Here is a 19,869-nt window from a genome sequence, read left to right as displayed (position 1 = left end):
TTGTTTCTTCCACGTTCAATTGTAAACTACAGTACATAATTCCAAAAAATAAAAGAAGAGTAAATAGCGGAATTATCTGTTTGGCATCAACAGAGAGGATATGGCATTTTTACTACAAACCACAACGCTTTCCAACAAAAAAGCCCCTTGTGACATTAACATATTTTATTTCCCTGCAGTAAAGCTTTCATTTCCCTCCTTACATCTATCTCAACATAGTCTTGACATTTGAATTCTGAAAGTACCCTCGATCAGCCCGACTCATACAAGTCACCCTTCAATTGTTGTCCAGGTAGTCTGATGTTTTCCTGTTCATGACCTAATGAATTAGGTATGGAGCCCTGAGAATAGTAAGGGCAACAGTAATGATTGCAATCACTCAAAATAAGAGAGATCTTCACAGCAGTGAAACTGTCATTCATTGTGTGAGCACATTTTCTCTGAGTCTGGCTGGTGGTCCTGGCAAACAGAGTCAACAAGATCAGTCTTCTTGGAAGAGCCTGGAAATCGGTTGCACATGCTGGAGTGCAACCGATTGTCTATTCTTTCTATCTGATTTTGTGAAAGCTTTGGAGTCATACATTCAGTAAATAAAGATAGATGACCAAACGCAAAACTCCATAAATTGGCCTCATCGTCACAAAATAGATCTTCTTCTAATGTTTTGACCTAGTTCATTTGGCCCACTTGCCTGCCTTTTCATTTTGTGCTCGTATTTTGCCTGACCTCATAAGATTTTGTGCACTGAAGAGAAACTACGGTTTCTTCAAATAAAAAAGCAGAAGAGGTGATTCATCAACACTGATTCTACAGTCATACCTGCGCTCTCTGATAAAACAGTCTGGCACTGAAACACACTGCATTCTACACTGAAACAAATTTATATGTTAATTAACAATCAACAAATCCTTAAGACAGGGAATATAGCTGTAATAACAGGTAAAGCAAAGTCTACAGACAATAGAATTTATCACAGTTTGGCAGTGATTGAAAACATGCTTAATTCCTTTCTTGCTTTGTTTTTATCGTGAGCTCAACTTGTACTTTGATGTCGTAAGATAGATTTGAATTTGTATTGTGATATGTTTAGTGTTGCACAACTTAAATTTGTTACAGAGAGTGTTGATTTTGTTCAACTCCATATCACTCCTTCTTCTTAAGTGGGCTCAAGTAAATACAGAATTAAAGGATTTGTTTTCAAAGATTTATACCTTTGTGTGAGTCAGTTGATCCTGGAATATACTCTTTGTATTTACCCTGACTCAGCGGCTGAAATAAGATATGTCTATGAGTTATGAAGGGCTCCAAGGTTGCGAGTTGTAGACTTTTGCAAAATTCAAGTCTGATTTTGACTTATGAATAATGACTCTGTGATGCATAAAGGCCTGAGGAACAGATATGACATCTTATAATTGGAGTGCTAAATGGTTGTGCACTTCAAAAGTAGGATAATTTTTCTTTTCCAATGTTTGCATGATATTAATTGTAACCTAATTAAGACTGTTATAGAAACCCCTGCAAAAAAGGCTCTAATATATTTTCAGACTTTTCTAAGATAAGGATTTATGAAGTTGAAGACACATACATCCAAACAAATCATCTGGATAATAAAACTACATATATATAAATATATATATAATATAAATACATATTACTTCTCATTGCAATCTGGTCTTTGAGTGAAGTGTTTATTTCGATAATCAGTCCTTCAATAAATGACTATACAGTAATCACTGGTAATAACTTACTTCATTGATGGGAACACAAGACCTGGGAGGACAATTTAAATTTAATGACAATGTTGCATTTGGGACTGCTCGCTTTTTCTTTTTTTTTTTTTTTTCAGTAAACACATTTACCAATCGTAAAATCTCACATGGTGGTTTTTAAAACAGCAAGAACGAGGAGGAAAAAAGGAGATGAGATGAATTAATTCCATCTGGTATTCAATCTGTCCCACTGTGTTTGATGATTTCCTCATTGCAGTAAAAACAATTACCATTTTCATTCCGTTAGAACATTGAGACTATCTGACGCTATGGCCCAACACAGTGCAAGTTTGCCTTATATGTGAACACAAACACCTCAGATTTGACTTTTCGCAAACATTTAACTGCTTGCACCAAATCCTTTCAAAAAGCCTCCACTGTACTAGTAGATTTAGCCAGACCAACCTCCAATCTTATTCCAATGACATCTTGAATCAGTTTGGGGTGTTAGACTGTAAAAACTTGCTTTACTGGTTACAAGCACTTTGAATAATGTGTTAGGATGCTAATTTAATGGTGGAAACTAGGGTTAAAATACTAAATGTCTAACTAGACGTAATGCCAAAGTCGTAAAGATCCTAAAACTTTGGGATTATTTCTGGGGTTAATTGGACAGAACAAAGAGATTGTATTGTAAATGTTTGTGACTTCTTCAGTCATTATTTTGTTTAGTGAAAAATTTGTTATCATTTCAGAACAAAGCTTATGTGTGTAGATTGTCTTTAAAAGTTAGCCATGTAATTTGTATTCTTATGGTAAGCTAATGTATTAAGTTGTGAGCCAGAACAGCATTGTAAAGATTTTTTTTTTCAACAAAATATGGGGTTAAAAAAGTTTGAATATGCCTCATGAAAGGTGAGCGAGCCCTATTACATAAAGTTTGGATGAAGAGTACAATATATAGTACATGGTCATAGATCTGTGCAAAAGTAACATTAGCCTCAATGGGGTGTGGTCTAAGAGGAGAGGGTGGGAGAGATGGGAGAGAAAGCAACTAATATGAGGTCTCCATTCCCAATAATTTGAGGAATTTCGTTATTTCCTCAAAAAATATTTGTCCAGAGTTTTTGGACATGCATGTCGAGGGAATGGGGTCAGAAGGTTTGATGCTGAGATGATCCAGGCATCTATGAATGAAAGGAGAATTTCTACTTTGAGGTCAACATGGATCTAATATTTTCTGTTTCATTAGCACCCTTATGCCTGCTACATGCAAGAAGCAATTCAAGGCAACACAGTTCCAAGGACAATTCCCGCTGCCTTCCCCTTTGTATTCCTTTTGGACATCTGTTCCACGTTTTTGAATAGTGTATTTGGGGAATTTACGTTACACCGCTACTTAAGCAGATAAATATTTCATTGTTCATCTTCACACAATCACAACAGTACAGATACTTTAAAAATCCAGTCTTTGCATCAGCCTTCTTATCCAGACCAACAATCTGCTTCACTTTCTCACTGAAGCCCCTTCATACTACTTAGCAAATTTTCTGGTGAACACTTTTGAACTGGATGCAAACATACTAAGTTCTTATCTTCTGTCATTGGACAAAAGGTAACATGTGAAGAAAATCAAGCCTCTACAAAAAGGCTTCACTTCAGGGTAATTCAAGATAGGCATACATAGAGTAGGCCATACTATCGTCTTAAAGCTTTTATACCTAAAACATATTAAATGTAGGGCCATAACTTCCTTCATTTGACTCTACATAAAATTCAAATGAGCCTATAAATTTGCCTTGCATCCATATGTTTAGGGCAGCATGGAAGCTGAGGTGAGCTGGCATTGCAATGACAGTGTAACAGCCAAGAACACTTCTGAAATTGGAGGGGCCCTTGGCTCCCCTGTCATCACATTGGTCAACAACACAGCCCTTAAACCCATCATTCATCTCTGGCTTTATTACTATGCTTGCACTTTCCTATTTAACCTTCCAGCACAATCCTCTGGGAACTCTCTGCTTTGCAAGGACAACATGTCCGCTGTTGTTGGATTCTTCAAAAGCCCAATTTAGAGAAACACACGAGAAACGATTGAAAATTTTCATATTTTCTAATTCTCAGAGTCAAAATTAACAGATTACCCTGGTGAACTTTCACAATTAGATAGAAACGTGAGAACCTCTTCATCGTTGGTCTCTCTGACCTCTGAACCATGGCGGCTTTACCACTGCATTTTTGGCAAAATTCCCTAATTTGTCATATTTTTTAGAGACCACCAAACATATCTGGCAACATGTTGTCCTGACATGACCTGCTGTAGCTCCTTTGCATTCCAACATTCCTTTAGTCCTTTAATTATGTACAAATGCTAATTCAGATTTAGATCAATCCACATGAGACCACAGACGAAACGTTTACTACAGGTGCTTTTACTATTATAACAGAGAATAGTGAAGTCCTGGTGTATAATGCACAGTACTTAATTATGTTTTATGGGAAACAAGGTTAAGTTTTAGCTGACCGACAGTAAAAGAAAAAAGAAACAAAAAACAGCAAAAAAGGAAAAAAAAAACAAACCATGAGCCCTAGAGATTATCTTTTCACCAGAATGCAGCAGAGAGAAGAATTGAAAGAAAGATATAAGGATGGTCCAAAAGTTAATCTGTCACAGTGAAAGATATCGACCAATGAGCTGCTTAGACTAGTCAGATGGAAAAACAAAGTTCTAAGCCAGACTTTTCTTTACTTAAACCCTAATAAGCCACTAATAGATCCATTTTTTTTACATTTTTTTTTGCAATTTGTCTTGCTGTCGTTTGTGAATTGCTTGGAAGTATTTTCATTTTAAGTTGCACGAAGGTCAAAGAAAGGTGTATATGTTTTTGGCTTCTCTGGTCAAATAATGAGCAAATTACAGATGTGAGCATATCAATATCGATTAATCTTCACGCCAGTGTTATACTGAAGCTTCAAATTGCACTTTGATGAATTACACTGATGACCTGATTTGTTGTAGTCTATATCCTGGTAAAGTTGAAAAACAATAATAATACTATCGAATTGATCTCGCATTTAAGTAGATGGTAAAACTATTTGGCTTGCTTTTAACACCAAAGAACAGAGAAAACACAAGGCATGGGACGTCAACATTTGTAAAAACAATGTAAAATATTTTCATTCACCAGATGTGGATAATGGAAAGTGTGTGTGGTGTTTATCTCATAGGAACACTCTATCGACAGAATGCATTCTGCTTCCCCTCGCGAGATGATCGCTTATGATGATCAAAGGTTGAGTCTTGATGATCGCAACTGACTGTCTCGCTTCAACTTAAATCTCGCATTAATATGATTCAAACCTCAATAGCCCTATTTGAGACCTAGAAAAATCTTCGTTCCTGTTTATAGGATGTGTCCACGATGTTGGTGTTCTGTCAAACACAGATTACACATGAGGAGTATCACATGAAAATGGTAAAAAAAAAAAAAAGTGAGACCTCTCAGCCATTGTTCTCCTGCATGTGCAGTACTTTGTTCAACAAGAATTCCATAATTAAAGAGGAATGTCAAATTGTTTGTAGTGCAGCTCTCTCCAGACATTCCATAATCAAAGCAAAATAAGCAACCACTTGGGAAGATTATATCTATTTCTTGAGATGAAGAATGTTGTGACATTTTTTTCTGCTTCTTTCTAGCCAACATCTGTCTTTTTACAAAGCAGTAAGTTCAATTCCTAAAGGGGGATTTAAATATTGTTCATCTTAACTAAATAGTTAACGTCTACTTAATTAGCTTCTGCTGATGACTAAGTTTTTTTTTGTGATTAGATATAAGTTCTAGGTTAGTTTTGTAGTGATTTTAACTGAAGTGGTAAGTTGTAAAATTGAATGCATGTCTGTCTCATCTGTAGATAAAATAGGCTTATCTTAATGATTATTTTTATTACGTAGGAAAAATAGAGGGGGAAAAAGCACAACATGCTAAATACTTTGTTTTGTCTTTCCCATGTCCTCACATGACGGGCTAAAATATTAGTGACTTATTTTCTTTTTCTGAAATACCCCTGACAGTCTGCTTTGCTGTCCACAAAAATGTCTTACTTTGGTGTGCTGACTTTCAGTGTACCAAGAATCAAACAATCATGCTATTGGAGGTCTGGATAGAAATTATTGCAGCAAATTCCAAAGACAATTCCCTCTAAGGATTTACTCATCGTCTAGTAACCACAATAAATTTACCGCAAAAACAAGAAATGTTGATGTTGTGTAGAAAACAATATTTTTCTGGATGTGGATGCAAATCTAAAAGCCTGGAAACTATGCAATACTTGTTCAATCACACACAAGAAATACTGGCGTCCTCTGAAAATGCATTGTTATCAGGATTCAGGGAACTATAACTCCCCTTCCTTGACATGTGGGAATGTGTCTAAGAAATCATCCTATTTGTTACAAGAAACAAGCATGCTGGCCTTTATTTTAGACCTCTAATGGACCTGCACTCTGTTTAAGTTATCACTTCCTCCAAGTCAGCTCCAATCTCCAACTAAGCCAGCTTAATTAAGACCACTGGGTATAAAAAACAGAAGGAAAAAAAAAGAAGGGAAGTGTTGAAAATTGAACAGAGAAATGAACAGTCTGGCCTCCACATTTGCTACCAGGAAAGTCATCATCTAGCATTTGTTTTGTCCTGCTTGAGTGTGGAACACTGATTGAACAAGGCCAAGGCTAGATTAGACTGGCTACCCCAGAGGATTTTCCTGGCCACACAGGCTGGGAGTTGAGTTACTCTAAGCATCAGCCCAAATAGTAAGGAAACAGCGAGGCCAGACCAAAAAAAGCCTTTCCTAAGGGATCCATGTATGAAAAGAATTGCTGTTTGATTTAGGAAAGTCATTAGAGGCTTTAGCGTGTGCTTTGTCTAATGTCAGTAAAAATATTCATCAAATGAAGCACAATGTTGTGATTAGTTGAAATTTTTCAGTGGATTAAAATCATGTGTTTATGAAACAACCGACAAAAAAAGGACAAATATGGTAACAGTATAAAAACTTTAAAAACAAGGACCTTACTTGTGTGGAGAGGAGCTGTCGATGCAGGTCTTGGTCACATCCGTCACATTTGGATTGCAACAATCACCGTTATCATAAAAGTAAGTGTCGCAGTTACATTCAGCGTCACATACTCCATTTCCCAGTTTGTGGTTAGGACAGTTGCTTGGATGCCCAAACAGACAGTCGCCTGCATCAAACCCTGTCAGTGGATGGTTACATTCAGGGTCACATTCATCATTGCCAATTTTGCCAATATCACAGTTGGCAAGAATCAAGCGGTCACGTAGGGAGGAGCTGGTCACATTATGAATGCTGAGATTCCAGGATATATTGTAGGGATTGAAGGCATCATTCAACTTCTGGTGTTGCAAGATAATTTGGTTGTCTGATACAGTTGGTCTTTTCATTTCATCATCCCAAATATTTACAACGCGATACTGGACTACCTTTCGCTGACGGAAAGTCCAAAGCTGGTTGTAGTTTTTAATTACGTCAACATTGTCACACACAGTTTGGCCACAAGCTGGAGGTTCTAGAGTTGTGTCCAATAATCCCTCAGATCGTCCCATGCCATCGGTACCGAGATATTCTTTTTGTCCAGGGCCTCGCTTCTCTGGCTGAGGGAAGCTGCCATCTTTAACTGTCAACCACTTGCGGCCTGGGTGTTCAAAGTTTTCGCGTATGACTAAGTGAGGTAGATCTCTGGGGTGTTCGTGACCCTGCATATCCCTGATAATATCCCTCTGTCCACGGGCCTGCCTCCACAAACCCACCTTCTCAACTGCCCCTCTGTAATTGTGATTCAGTGCGTTCCCCCCAATCATTAGGACTTTGCACTTTTTGGTCATATGACTGAAGACATCACCCGACTGCTCTCGGCTAACACCGACCTGGGCCCCATTGACGAACAGCCTCATGTACACACCGTCATATGTGATCGCCACATACGCCCATTGTTTAGGTACATAACGAACGTTAGCATGGATGGAGGTCACTTTGTGAGCACGGTCCGTTTTGAGCGAAAAGAAGAACCGAGGATCGCGGTTTCCATGTTCACTAACAGCCTGGATCCCAAGCAGCCAACCTCTGTCACTGGAGGCGTAGAAACATTTGTCGTACAGGCCTGGAAAGAGAAGGAAACAACAGTAAATTAACATTTGTTTGTCTTATTTCTAAATCTGAAGCAGAGGTGATTGATTTTTCTGTGAAACAAGTAATTGTTCAATTGATTTCAAGGTATTTTTCTAGAGAAGAACCAAACATTTTTGGTAACATTCAAAATAAGGGTTTTGCCATGATTGGTCCTTTTGATATCTAAAACTATGCTATCCTGGAAATTAGGTGGAAGTGTATGTTTAACTCAGGGAGACCCCATGGAAATGTCCCCTGTATATATTTATATTTATGTATTGAGTACATTGAAAGTTGTACATGAAAGTTGTCTCTTGCCAGTGGGGGTTGCCAGAAACAGCTCGTTTTCTGCTAAGGCCTTGTTTTTGCAGAGGCACCGAAACACTTTTTTCCTGTTTCACTTGGACCCTGCCTGTCAGCTTCGGGATGGTAATGTGTTTTCACTTCTTCGGGGATCACTGAATGCTTACTGTTTGTTTGTTAGCTTAGGGCCTGCTGAAATGCCTCAAAAGGTTCTTTTCAGAGGGTGGAAACGGTGTGTTCACAGGTGATAGAGCTGGACTCTGCTCTTGAGGCACTTCATGGGCTTTCAAGTAATTATTCCTACCCACAAAGAGACACTCAATCTTTGACCCACACACCCAGTTCCAAGAGCTATGAAGTGTTTTTAACAGTTAACAATGAGATCAGGACTTGAGATTTCTGGAAATACCTTTCATACTTGCCTATCATACCTTTATATAGAGTAAAGTTGATGATCACTACAATGTTTACATATTTGCTTGAGCACATGTAAGACTTAATTTCTTATTTTTTAAAATGATATTTTTAAGTTAGAGGTTCTTAAGCTTCATTAAATAAGCACCATCTCAGCACCTGCTGCAGGATATCACAAAAAATGTCATGTTATGCGATAGAAATGTGTGCTCCAAGAAGTCAGAATCTGCACTCTAAAGGTTCGTGGTGTCTCACAATCCACATTTCCAAAATCCATTAGAACTTGGAATGTAAAGGTGCACAAAAATCATAGTTTGCCTCATTTTTGAAAATGTTTCTGAGAAACAAGCAATAGAAAAAGCTAATTTCCTGGCAGAAAGTTAATTTTATCAATATATGTTCGATCTTAAATCGAACGCTTTTTTTAAACTAAAGGTTTGGGCTTATTTTGTCAATGAATAAAACCATTGTGTAAAAATAACTGAAAGCAGTCAATATATTTGTTAAGTATGTTTTAATTTATATTTGGATGTAGTTTTTAAATACAGTATGCAAGTTGTACTAAGACACACAATTAAGAGCATCTATTTCCCCTTGATATCCTGTCATTGGATGGTTAATATCTGGAGCTACAAGATTCATATGGTGTTTGTCATCATTTCAGGGAAGAAGTTAATTTAATGTAGCTGTGTAGCTTATTGCTGTTAAAAACACTGATATAAACGTTTTGATGCGGTCCACATTAATCCACCATTAATGTATCTGAATGAGAAACTAGAATGCTCCCCAAAATAGACCATAGTAATAACTGGGAGTCCTGGGAATTTGCTGTGCAGATACGTAATACCAACATTTCTCCGGAATGTCACTAAACATTCGGGAGAAATGTTTAGTGACAAGTATCACCAGTGGTACATGTACCACAGTTTGAGAAAATGGTATTATCAGACTGGCTAATGGTGCAGAGAAATCTAGCTACTTTGACTTGTTTCTAATTAAATACACACAACAGTATACGTTCATTAACTTGGAAGTCCGTACACAAATCCTCAAAAACATTGGGATGAGTTCAACATCAAGGTCAATCCTCAGGCTTCCAATATGCTGGAAGGAAAAACCTTCCAGCTGTCACATTGTGTACTCAGAGCTAAAAGGTGTACTAAAGTCCTCATAGGGTTTCTTGTGTAAACAGCTGTCATAATTCTGCCATGCCCAATTAATCCAGTGCACTGCACTTCTCCAAACCTAACTCTGTGAGTACCAAGATTGACACAATCACACACACCCACACACACACACACACGCACACACACAAATAAATCTATATTTATAGATATATTTGTGTCCCCCAATTGACACACATACGGATGCAAGCACCCAGGCATTTATTTCCTTTCTTTTGTTTTTTTTTTCTGCCCATACCAAAACACTACGTAAAGACAACATAGTCAAAAAGCACACATTCACTCACAATGAAAAATGTCACATGGACTTGTTAAAAAGCAGAGAGGAAGGGAATAATTAAGACTCGTTTACTTTTCAAATGTGCTGGCTCTGAGAAGTCAGCAAGAGTCTTTTTCATCTTTATACTAAAGTGATCAGAGCAATTTGAGGAGAAAATAGTGGAAAACATTGGTCAACAACAAGGTCAAAAGTAAGAAAAATGTCATTGGCTTAACTTATTTCAATTGTGTCTAAAGAAAAGTGACAAAAAACTCTTAAATAAAATAACATGCGCACTGAAATTCTTACTGTCAGCACCTAGCACAACCCTGTCAGGATGCAATGCTCCAACAAAGTTAAAAGTTTTAGCTGAGGCGAAATGATGGCCACAAATGTTTTGACAATTCTAGAACAGTTTATTAATCAAAATCTCAAGTTTATTTATCTCCCTCTTAGTATCACAATTGAATTCATACCAGATCACCTTGACATTTTCTGAGAACAGAGGAAGGCAAAAAGACAAGCTAGGGTAACATTTCAATGTTTTTGTTTATACCTTCACACTGAGTGAAAGCACCAAGTTATATCTCTTATCACAGCAATTATCTACTAACGTCTGCATATAATTGCTTCCAACAGGTCATGGAAGATTGCCACCATTTCTTTTGTGATTCTTTTCTTTTTCCTCTTCTTTGATGCGGGATAGCCCAGCATGACCCGGATGCAAAGGCTAATAGGGAACAACAGAGTCTGCATAACACTTGGATGCAGAACTTGATGTCCCAATGGTGGGTCATTCTGTGTGTGTATAGTCTCCTTGAGGTAACTTTTGTTCCTCATGCAAATACATGGGAAATTACAAAAAGTACAAATTAACAGTCACTGAAACCTTCCACAAGGAGAGTAAGCCAAAAAGGGCATTGCTAAAAAAGTTGGCTGTTAACATTGTGTTCTAACCAAGCATATTAATGGAAAATTAAGTGGAAGGAAAAGGCATAACAGAAGAAGGTGCACAAGGAACAAGGATAACTGCAGCCTTAAATTTATGGCAAGCAAAGTTCATCCCAGCATCTGGGGTAGATTTACATAGAGTGGATTACTGCTATAGTTAATACTTCAAAAGAACCACCTACTGGCATATTCAGGACAAGGGCTATAAGCGTAGCCTTTCCTGTGTAAGGAGACTGCTTAACTACAGTCAGTGCCAGAGGTGTCTCACCTGAGCAAAGAAAAAAACATCTGGACTGTTGGCTAGTTGTCCAAAGTCCTCTTCTCAGATTGAAGTAAATGTTACATTTCATTTGGAAATAAAGGTGCCAGAATCCAGAGGAAATAGAAGACCACTGTAATCCAAATTGCTTAAAGTCTAGTGTGAAATTTCCACATTCAGTATTGATGACAACCTGGGGGCCAACAGTGAAGCAGCCTGGGATTCCTTAACACCTCAGCACAGCCACAGGCTGTTCACCTCCTTGCTGTGCCACATTGATGCAGTAATTCATGCAGAAAGAGTCAACAGTAAGCACACACTACGCCATAAATGAACATACATTTGTGTAGCATTTCGGTTTTAAAAAAAGGTATTGGTTCCATGTAATGTTCAAATGTAATGTTCTGTGAATTTTTCATTTGCTCAAATCCATAGTCAACAAAAATAAAAATGTCAAGTACTCTGAGTACCAGGCCACGCTGGCCGGATGTGACGTTCAAGCCCTCAGACAGTACTGCATGGGAACTCATCAATATAATCCCACATCTTAGAAAACCCCTGTCACTCTGCTTCATCATCAGATAATGTGATATGATACCATACTCCTTAAGGAGAAAGACACATATCAGGTCTGGTCATTCAAACGTTTTATTGACAAACATTCCTTTGACAAACCTAATTTGACTAACTAGCCATATTGCTTACAATGTTGTCTTAAAGTGGCACCCCGTCTCCCTCAAAATGCTTACATGTTAGACACTGGTGTCCTCTTAACAGTTAAGAGGTTTTGAGCAACATTTAGAAATCAACAAACGCACCAGTGAAAGATGAAGTGGTGAAGAAACTTAAAGAAATGTTTGATAGCAATTTAACAGGGTTTGAATGCCATGGAGCACTATTCAACCTACTGTGTAAAAACTGAATGAATATGGCACAATAGATAACTTGGCATGGAAATATACCAGAAGATGAAAAGCATTAATTAAAAACACAAACAAGAGAACCATGGTAACTCTGGAGGAGCTGCAGAAACCCACAACAAGCAAGGCAGAATCCGTTTAGAGGAAGTTATAAATGGTGCACTCCACAAGTTTTGCAGCAAGAAGAAGAGGAGCAATAAGATAGCCTTTAATAATAAAAAAAAAGCCATGAGGAATACTGTTTGCAGTTTTCCACAGGCCATGTAAGTCATAGCAAAGATGTGGATTAAGGCGATCTAGTCAGATAAGATGAAGCATAAACTTTTTGTGCTGCATGCAAAACACCACTTGTGGTGGATAACTAACACTGTGATTCGCCCTAAAACTCCTATTTCCACTGCCAAGACGACATTGGTAGCATCATGGTGTGGGAAGCAGGTTAGGGTAGATTACAAGATGGGTGGATGGCGAAATTCTGATGGAGGCCATAAAAAACTTAAAACTGGATCAACTTTGTGCAAAGTTGGTGAGACATACCCTTAAAAACCTTCAGCTGGTAACAGTCATTCTATAAAGTATTGTCCGAAGGGCTGAGTATAAATGTATGCCATATTTTTCACATTGACCTGTCTTTGAAGAAAAATATTGAAAGCCATGCATCCTGTTCTTTCCACTTGACCTTTTATCTACCAATTCATGTTGTTTGTTTACATACAAAAAAATGAATAAATTGAATCTTGTGGCGGAAAGTTTTAAGAGGCATGAGTATTTTTGAATAGTACTTACTGTCACCTGTATCCTATCAGATTACTAAACCAGCCACTTAAAAGTAACTTAAAAAACTTCACTGGAAAAATTACTGATGAGGGTTGCTGAGCATTTGAGAAACCAGTTCAGTCAGCATGCATCCCTAAGTTGAAAACAAGCTTTCCAAAGCTCAGCGAAAACATCACCGTGAGCACTGATGTAACAAAATGCATTCTGGAGAAGGGAAAAAAGGAGTAAACTGATATTGCAACGGTCAATAACAGTTAAGGGGGGAAAAAAGCAGCAGGCACAAACAACACCGTGCTGGGATCAAAACAAGGGGTTAGAGTAATTTTAGAGGCAGTCGGATTTTTGTGGGCTGAATTAGATTTAAAAGATTATGCTCTGCTGAATTTGTTTGATCATTGTATTTGTTGTCTTTTGAGTCACCAATGGACCTAAGTCTTAAAAATGCACACAAAAGATTATGTCTAAATACTAATCTCCAGTCAGGAGGAGCCAGAACAAGATGAGGGGGCCTGGGCACAACAACAACAACAACACCTGCAGAAAATAAAGTGATTTCATACCTTATTTGCAAAGATGCTCAATTTGAGCTGGGAATTGTGTCAACCAGTTGGAAGTCGGAGTCTGTGTTTCTCTTGCACAGATTCTATGAACTCAACATATGTTCCTGATATCACACTGAGGAAAATCAAAGTGTCACTCGGGTCTCCGCAGACCTTCCCTCGACTCCCCCAGCTTCGTTCGAGACTCACAAGAGTTTGCGGAACTGGCTGACATTACGTAAAAGTGTTCTGTAACACACCACTGAGTATTTATGTGATCACAGAAGAGGGATGTTTTGGGGTCTGAGGGTCTGACAGACAAGGACAAGGGGGAGGGGAGCCGGAGAGGCATGTAAATTTTCTTTTATTGTTTGGAACGTCTCAATGCCGACTGGCTTACAGGAGGGCAAGGAGGACTGAGTTCAATTCAGTTCACCTCAGTTCACCGGCAGACATCTGTACAGCAAGCAATGACTTGTGTGCAACGCTCCCTATCGGTAAGGAATGGTAAAAAAAAAAAAAAAAGAAAGAAAAAAGAAAAAAAAAGATGTAGCCTATTCATGTCAGTGAAAAAAGATACGGTAATGCACAATTCGCGCTATTAGTCAAAAGCAAATGCTGTAGTATTAACGCCTTTGTGGGGCTTCTTTACGCATGGCTGCAGTCAGCAGTGTGCACAGACAGCAAAGCTTTTTTTTTTTTTTCCCCTGGCGGCAGGGATCCGTCTGCTGAAGTGCACCGACATCTGCCTTTATCGCTGAATATTAAATGCATCACCTCCGACTGACTGAGTCTTAAATTAGAACCGATTGTTTCGCGCAGTCGTCGGCGCGACAAGGAGCGCTTGTAAAGCCTCCGGAATAAAAGCGCACCTACACGTCTGCACACGAGGGGAAGCCCTACATCTTTGCAGTCTCCCATCTCGTAACTCCAGTAGCCAATCCAGAGGTGTCGATTTGGTGATGGGGGGTGGAAGGTGGAGTGCAGAGAGAGGGGGGCACTCGGGTTTGCGGCGTGGAGCTGCGAGCTTTGAGCGCCTCCACAGATCCCTCCGACGGATCTCTCCCGTTCTGTGCCGAACGTGACGTGCTCGCGCACAAAGTTTTGACCATTACATCATAGCTTTAAAATAGCCAAGCCGGCTCGGAGAAATTACATTTTACGCGCGGTGACATCAGCTGCCGGTCAAAGATGCAGTAGCCTATAACTGATGTCCATATTTTCCTCTGTAGGTTTTAAGATTCCTTATGGGATAAATCGTGGATACACAGATGAATAACACACCAAACATAAATTTGTGCTAAAAGGAAAATCTTGTCAAACTGCTGTTCTCCCTACAAGGTGGGAAACTTTAATGCAATAATGATAATAATTATAATAATTATAAAAAGTCTCCGGTGCGTTGCCTAAAATATCCGCTGCACTTTTCAGAGCATTACATCATTGTCTAGTCTGATAAATTAACTCATTTTTAAACTCTGCGCGTTGCTTCTTTAGGAAAACAGCACAAAGCCATCACACATTAATCCGCTTCCAACTCTCACAATAGAGTTGTAATAATAATAATAATAACAATAATAATAATGATAATAACAATAATAATAGAAATCCTACCTGCTATCACTGTGGGCGATCGCTGACCTCCCTCCGGCTTGATCCACATCTCCAGAGTAAAGTTCCCTCTTGGTATCTCCACGCCGGGCTTCAGACGCAGCTGATCTCCGCGGCCGGTAAAATAAACAGCCTTCCCCAGCTCTGGAGAGTCTTCCTCCGCGTGAGAGGAGCGCCGGCGCTGGCGGAGCACCCGCCGCTCCAGCCCGGGCAAAGACCGCTTGCCCCGGGGCAGACGTGTGGCACAAGCCCCTGGGATGGTGGCTCTCGCCTCCCGAATGCGCACCAGCTCCCTCTTGGATCTCCCTTTTCTCCGGACTGTCCCGCACTCTGATCCAAAACACAGGATGAGAATCACCAGGCAAGACACCCAGGGTGATGTCCAAAGTTTCATTGTTCGGACGAAAGCTAGAAAAAAAAAAAAAAAAAAAAAAAAAAAAAAAAGGAAAGAGAGAAAGAAAGAAGAAAGAAAGAAGAATCAAAATCAAAATAAGCGCTAAAAGAAAAATAAAAATAAACAAGTAAAAAAAAATAAAATAAAAAAAAACCCTGAAAAAATTTAAATGTCCAAAATGTTCTTCTGTTTAGGATCCTCCCGAGTTTTTCCTTTCTCTCTTTTTACAGCGGCAGAATGTCAAACCGTATAAACTGTCTAAATAAACCCATAAAGCTATGCTGTTTTTCCCTCTTTATATTGCTAAGCCACGACCCCCTCTCTTAAGCACAACTACTCTGGAGACATTCAGGGGACACGGGAATATTTCATTCATGTATGTGTTCCACGGGTTCTTTTCAGTGGGTCCCATTTAGCCAAGGGGATGACTAATAACTAATCAATCAAGAGGGGGGTCTGGCCGATGCCCCCCTCAATCCCCGTGGAAGGTAGGAGTAACTCGCAGAAATCCACAGTTGTCCGCCAACCTCTTGTCACACCTTTTTGTTGTTTCCTTATCCTACTCGTAAAACAGCATAAGAAATGGCACACAGCCTATGAAATTCCAAGTGACAGCCACCCGACCTCTCATATTTATTACAGAGAAAAGGGAGCTAAATGGAGATCCAGAATTAAATAATAATAGTAATAATAATAATAATGTTTAAAAAAAATGTAAAAAACAGAACTTCCCTTTCGGTCTGTGTGGCAGTACAAAAGTTGAAATTCACTGTGATATATCAGTTATCAGGCGCAGGAGAGGCAGAGGGACAGAGAGCTGCAACACTAACCATCGCGGTCCTCACTGATTGCCTGGAGCAGATAGCCCTACTGTTGGAGGAGTCGGAGCCCGACGTCCGCATCCAGCTACTCTCAAAATTCAGTTAAAGAACAAGTCATGTTTCAAACGTTCCGGGGCTTTCTGTGTGTGTGTGTGTGTGTGTGTGGGTGTGTGTGCGTGTGTGTGTGTGTATGAGGGAGAGAGAGAAAAAGGAGAGAGAGAGAGAGAGAGAGAGAGAGAGACATAGAGAGAGAGAGAGAGAGAGAGAGAGAGAGAGAGAGAGCGTGTTTTCATAGTGGGAAGTCACACAGGTAGCCAACTCTCACTGACGGCAGTTCCCTTCGCGGTACGCAGAGATACGATGATGTTTGGAGTTTGTGAAGCGTATAGCTATGTATCCCTCTAGCGGCTACAGTTTAAACAATCCTACACTTGCACACGTCGCACAACAGGAGATCATTGCCGGGCAGGATAAGAGGCATGAAGTCCAATCTAAGCCCGATTATGCTTGTTAAATAAAAAATTTAAAAAAAAGTTTTGTGGCATGTCATTAGTCACGACTTGCATTGCATATGGGTTTATTTGTCACTCAGACTCCACACTTATTGAAATTGAATTTAAAATTGAGAGAGATTAAGGCAAAAGCTATACTTAGGATTTGAACAACAACATGAGACAAAATCATGATCTGAAAGAAGAAAAGCTGTTTTTATTGATGTTCTCTTTAGAAACTGAGTAGCTTGTTTTGGTTCAGTTATGATTTATGGGCTAATTGATTAGCTAATGTTATTTAGTTATGTTGATTGATTTAAAAAGTGCCCCTAAAACTCAACTTCTAAAGTCATCGTTTCCTTTTTAATCAAACAAACCAAGATAACCGAGACACAAAAGTTCAGTAATAAAGATGGAAAGTTCCAGTACTTTGTCCCTGCACATAATTCATATCTCTACATTGTTGGGCATGGTTTTAGTGCCATAATTAAGACTAGCTCCTAGCTGTGGCTACTTCCTTGGGATAGGGGGCTATATCCATATCGAATCCAGCTACTGATCTGCTTTATGATATGTCAGCATTGGTGACTAAGCAGCTGGCGCTGGAAAATGAGAAGGAGACCACTATTGCTTTAAAGAGGCTGGTGACCAACCGGATTGGCTTCTTCCTCTGCTGTCCATTAGCACAGATAGCATTAGCCACCCTCTCACCAGTGTCGATTGATCATTAATCAGATCATTAGCTGGCTTTGGCATGGATATAGTATTCCTTGACAAGTAATTTGCCCCTGCTGGGCGCACAATAGTTTTAATTATAGCACTAAAATTGTGTTATAATATGGAACCAGAACATATGGCATGATTTTAGTACCATATGTTGCACAATAATCATAATTATGGCACTAAAACCACCCCATAATTTTGTACCCACACGCTGTCTTTTTAGCCCTGTTTCAGAACTGTTAGTTAAACCTTTTCCATGATGGTGTGATGACTAAGGATTTATGACAAAAACACAGGAGGCGTGTTTTGCCATTAACACACATTAATGTTTTGAAGGGTGCGGAGACAGAAAAAATATTTGAGCTTCAGCTGTAGGTAGTTTATTCAGCAGCAGTGAAGCTTGAAAATAAGAAATCCAGAAAAGTTCTGCATCACCAACTAATTGACAATAATAAAGCCACTGCTGTTGACACGTTTGCACAAAACTAAGGAAATTTATGTTTTTTTCATTCTTTTTTTTTTTTCCTTTTTGCGTACCGCTCCGTTTCCACTCCAGCTGAGTCCCGTTCAAATGCATTCTTGTTCTGCAATGTTGGGCCCGTTCATGAAAGCTCTCGTCTGACCAAAACGTGATCAATTGGACAAGTGATTTATGTCTATTAAATCTATAAACAGAATTGCTGAGCCTGATGGAGTCCAGCAGCAAAATGGGAAAAAACATCTGACTCATTACTAGTGAAACAAATCAAGCTCTCACCTGTTTATAGAGGTAACAAATGGTCCTAATTGGCCCAAAATCCCACAATCTCTCACAGAACACCATTTTCAAACAATCAATATATTTTACTGAGTTCACCAGATTTTTAAGGAGGAAAACAATTAGCATACTCAAGAAAATTACTACTCCAACTTCAAGTAACTAACTCAAAAAGCTTGCAAATAATTTTTGTTGCTTGGAAACAACTCAACTCAACTTGGTTTCATTATTAAATCCAATCAATAAAACACACACACACACACAGTGCATAAAGTTTTTTAAGACAACCAAGACAACAATGGTTCGACAACTTTTTTTAAATAAATCATTTCAAATTGATTGAGCCTTCCAGTTTTTCATTTGAAACAACTTGCTAGATTTTGCAATGTACATTAACTGTTTCACTCTTTTCTCGGGTCTATGTCTGCCGAATGTTGACAAAATGTCGCGGATGTGTAAGTTTCAGGTTGACTCACTCCAGCATGCTGATGTTTACTGACTGTCACCTTTGACAGATGTGCATTTCAAAATCAAACACTCAGACAATACTTTTGAGCCTTTGAGCATGGCGTAAAACCTTTCAAAGGCCCAAGCAGCTAACTGAAAGCAAAACTTATTTTCTATGCAATGTTTCTGTTAAACTACAAATTACTCTCACAGCCAGACAAAAAAAAAATATAAATAAATAATATATATATATATATATAATATATATATATATATATATATATATATATATATATATATATATATATATATATATATATATATATATTTTTTATTTATATTATCATATATATATATATATATATATTTTTTTTATTATGCTCATATATATATATATATATATATATATATATATATATATTATTTCTTTGCATTCAGAAACATTCAGACGGCTGAAATCGTCCTGTTCCTTGTCTGTTCTCCTCCTGTTGTTTTATAGCAAATGTGTGTGCGGACAGCTAAAGGCTGCCACCAGCCATAAAGAGAAGAAGGAACAAACATCAAATATTTACTTTCTTCCTCATATGGTCATGTGACTTTTGAGCCACATACTTCTTTTTGTGTCGCAGGTATTGGTGGGTGGAGTGGCAGTGGGGAGGTAGGGAACTAGAGAGGAAGTTTGTTTAAACAGTGATTGAAAGCTGCTACAAGAACACCTTCGCATGTATGCAAGGAAATAATGACGAACTTCAAGGCGATTTTAAATAAACATTGGATGTAAAGTTGCATGGTGAATTTTCCTTTGGGTGATTGTCTCCAACACTTCCTACAACATTGTTTCTGTTTGAATTTTAACTCTCCTCCTTGGTCAGTCAGCACTTTACATTATAAAGCGTAATTTGAATTTATTGGTGTAATTTAAAAAAAAATATTAATGCTCAGAAAACACAATTACTTCACAAATCTATTTACAAATTAGTCAGAAATACCATGTGTGTTATACATGCTCATAACATCAATCATAATTTCAACATATCAAACCGCTCTCCACCCATAGCTCTTCGTTTTTGTAAGCTGTAAAAAGTTTTGATATCTTCTTTTGGAAACAGGTCAACTGTTGGTTA

General features: G+C 38.5%; 1 protein-coding gene across 1 annotated transcript in view; it reads right to left on the bottom strand.

The window, feature by feature from the left end:
- The window catches only part of pappaa (pregnancy-associated plasma protein A, pappalysin 1a), a 96,832-nt gene extending 81,307 nt beyond the window's left edge, over positions 1-15,525 (bottom strand). The window contains exons 1-2 of the mRNA XM_055040409.1: positions 15,116-15,525; positions 6,783-7,887 (exon numbers count right to left, since the gene is read on the bottom strand). Coding sequence (XP_054896384.1) covers positions 6,783-7,887; positions 15,116-15,506 — 1,496 coding nt within the window. The 5' untranslated portion in view covers positions 15,507-15,525. The remainder of the gene's footprint in view (positions 1-6,782; positions 7,888-15,115) is intronic.
- Between the last annotated feature and the right edge of the window lie 4,344 nt (positions 15,526-19,869).

Source organism: Poeciliopsis prolifica, unplaced genomic scaffold (assembly GCF_027474105.1).
Source record: "Poeciliopsis prolifica strain line A6 unplaced genomic scaffold, Auburn_PproV2 SCAFFOLD015, whole genome shotgun sequence".
NCBI lineage: Eukaryota > Metazoa > Chordata > Actinopteri > Cyprinodontiformes > Poeciliidae > Poeciliopsis > Poeciliopsis prolifica.
Note: the sequence above shows the minus strand (reverse complement) of the source record. Positions and strands in the feature narration are given on the sequence as shown.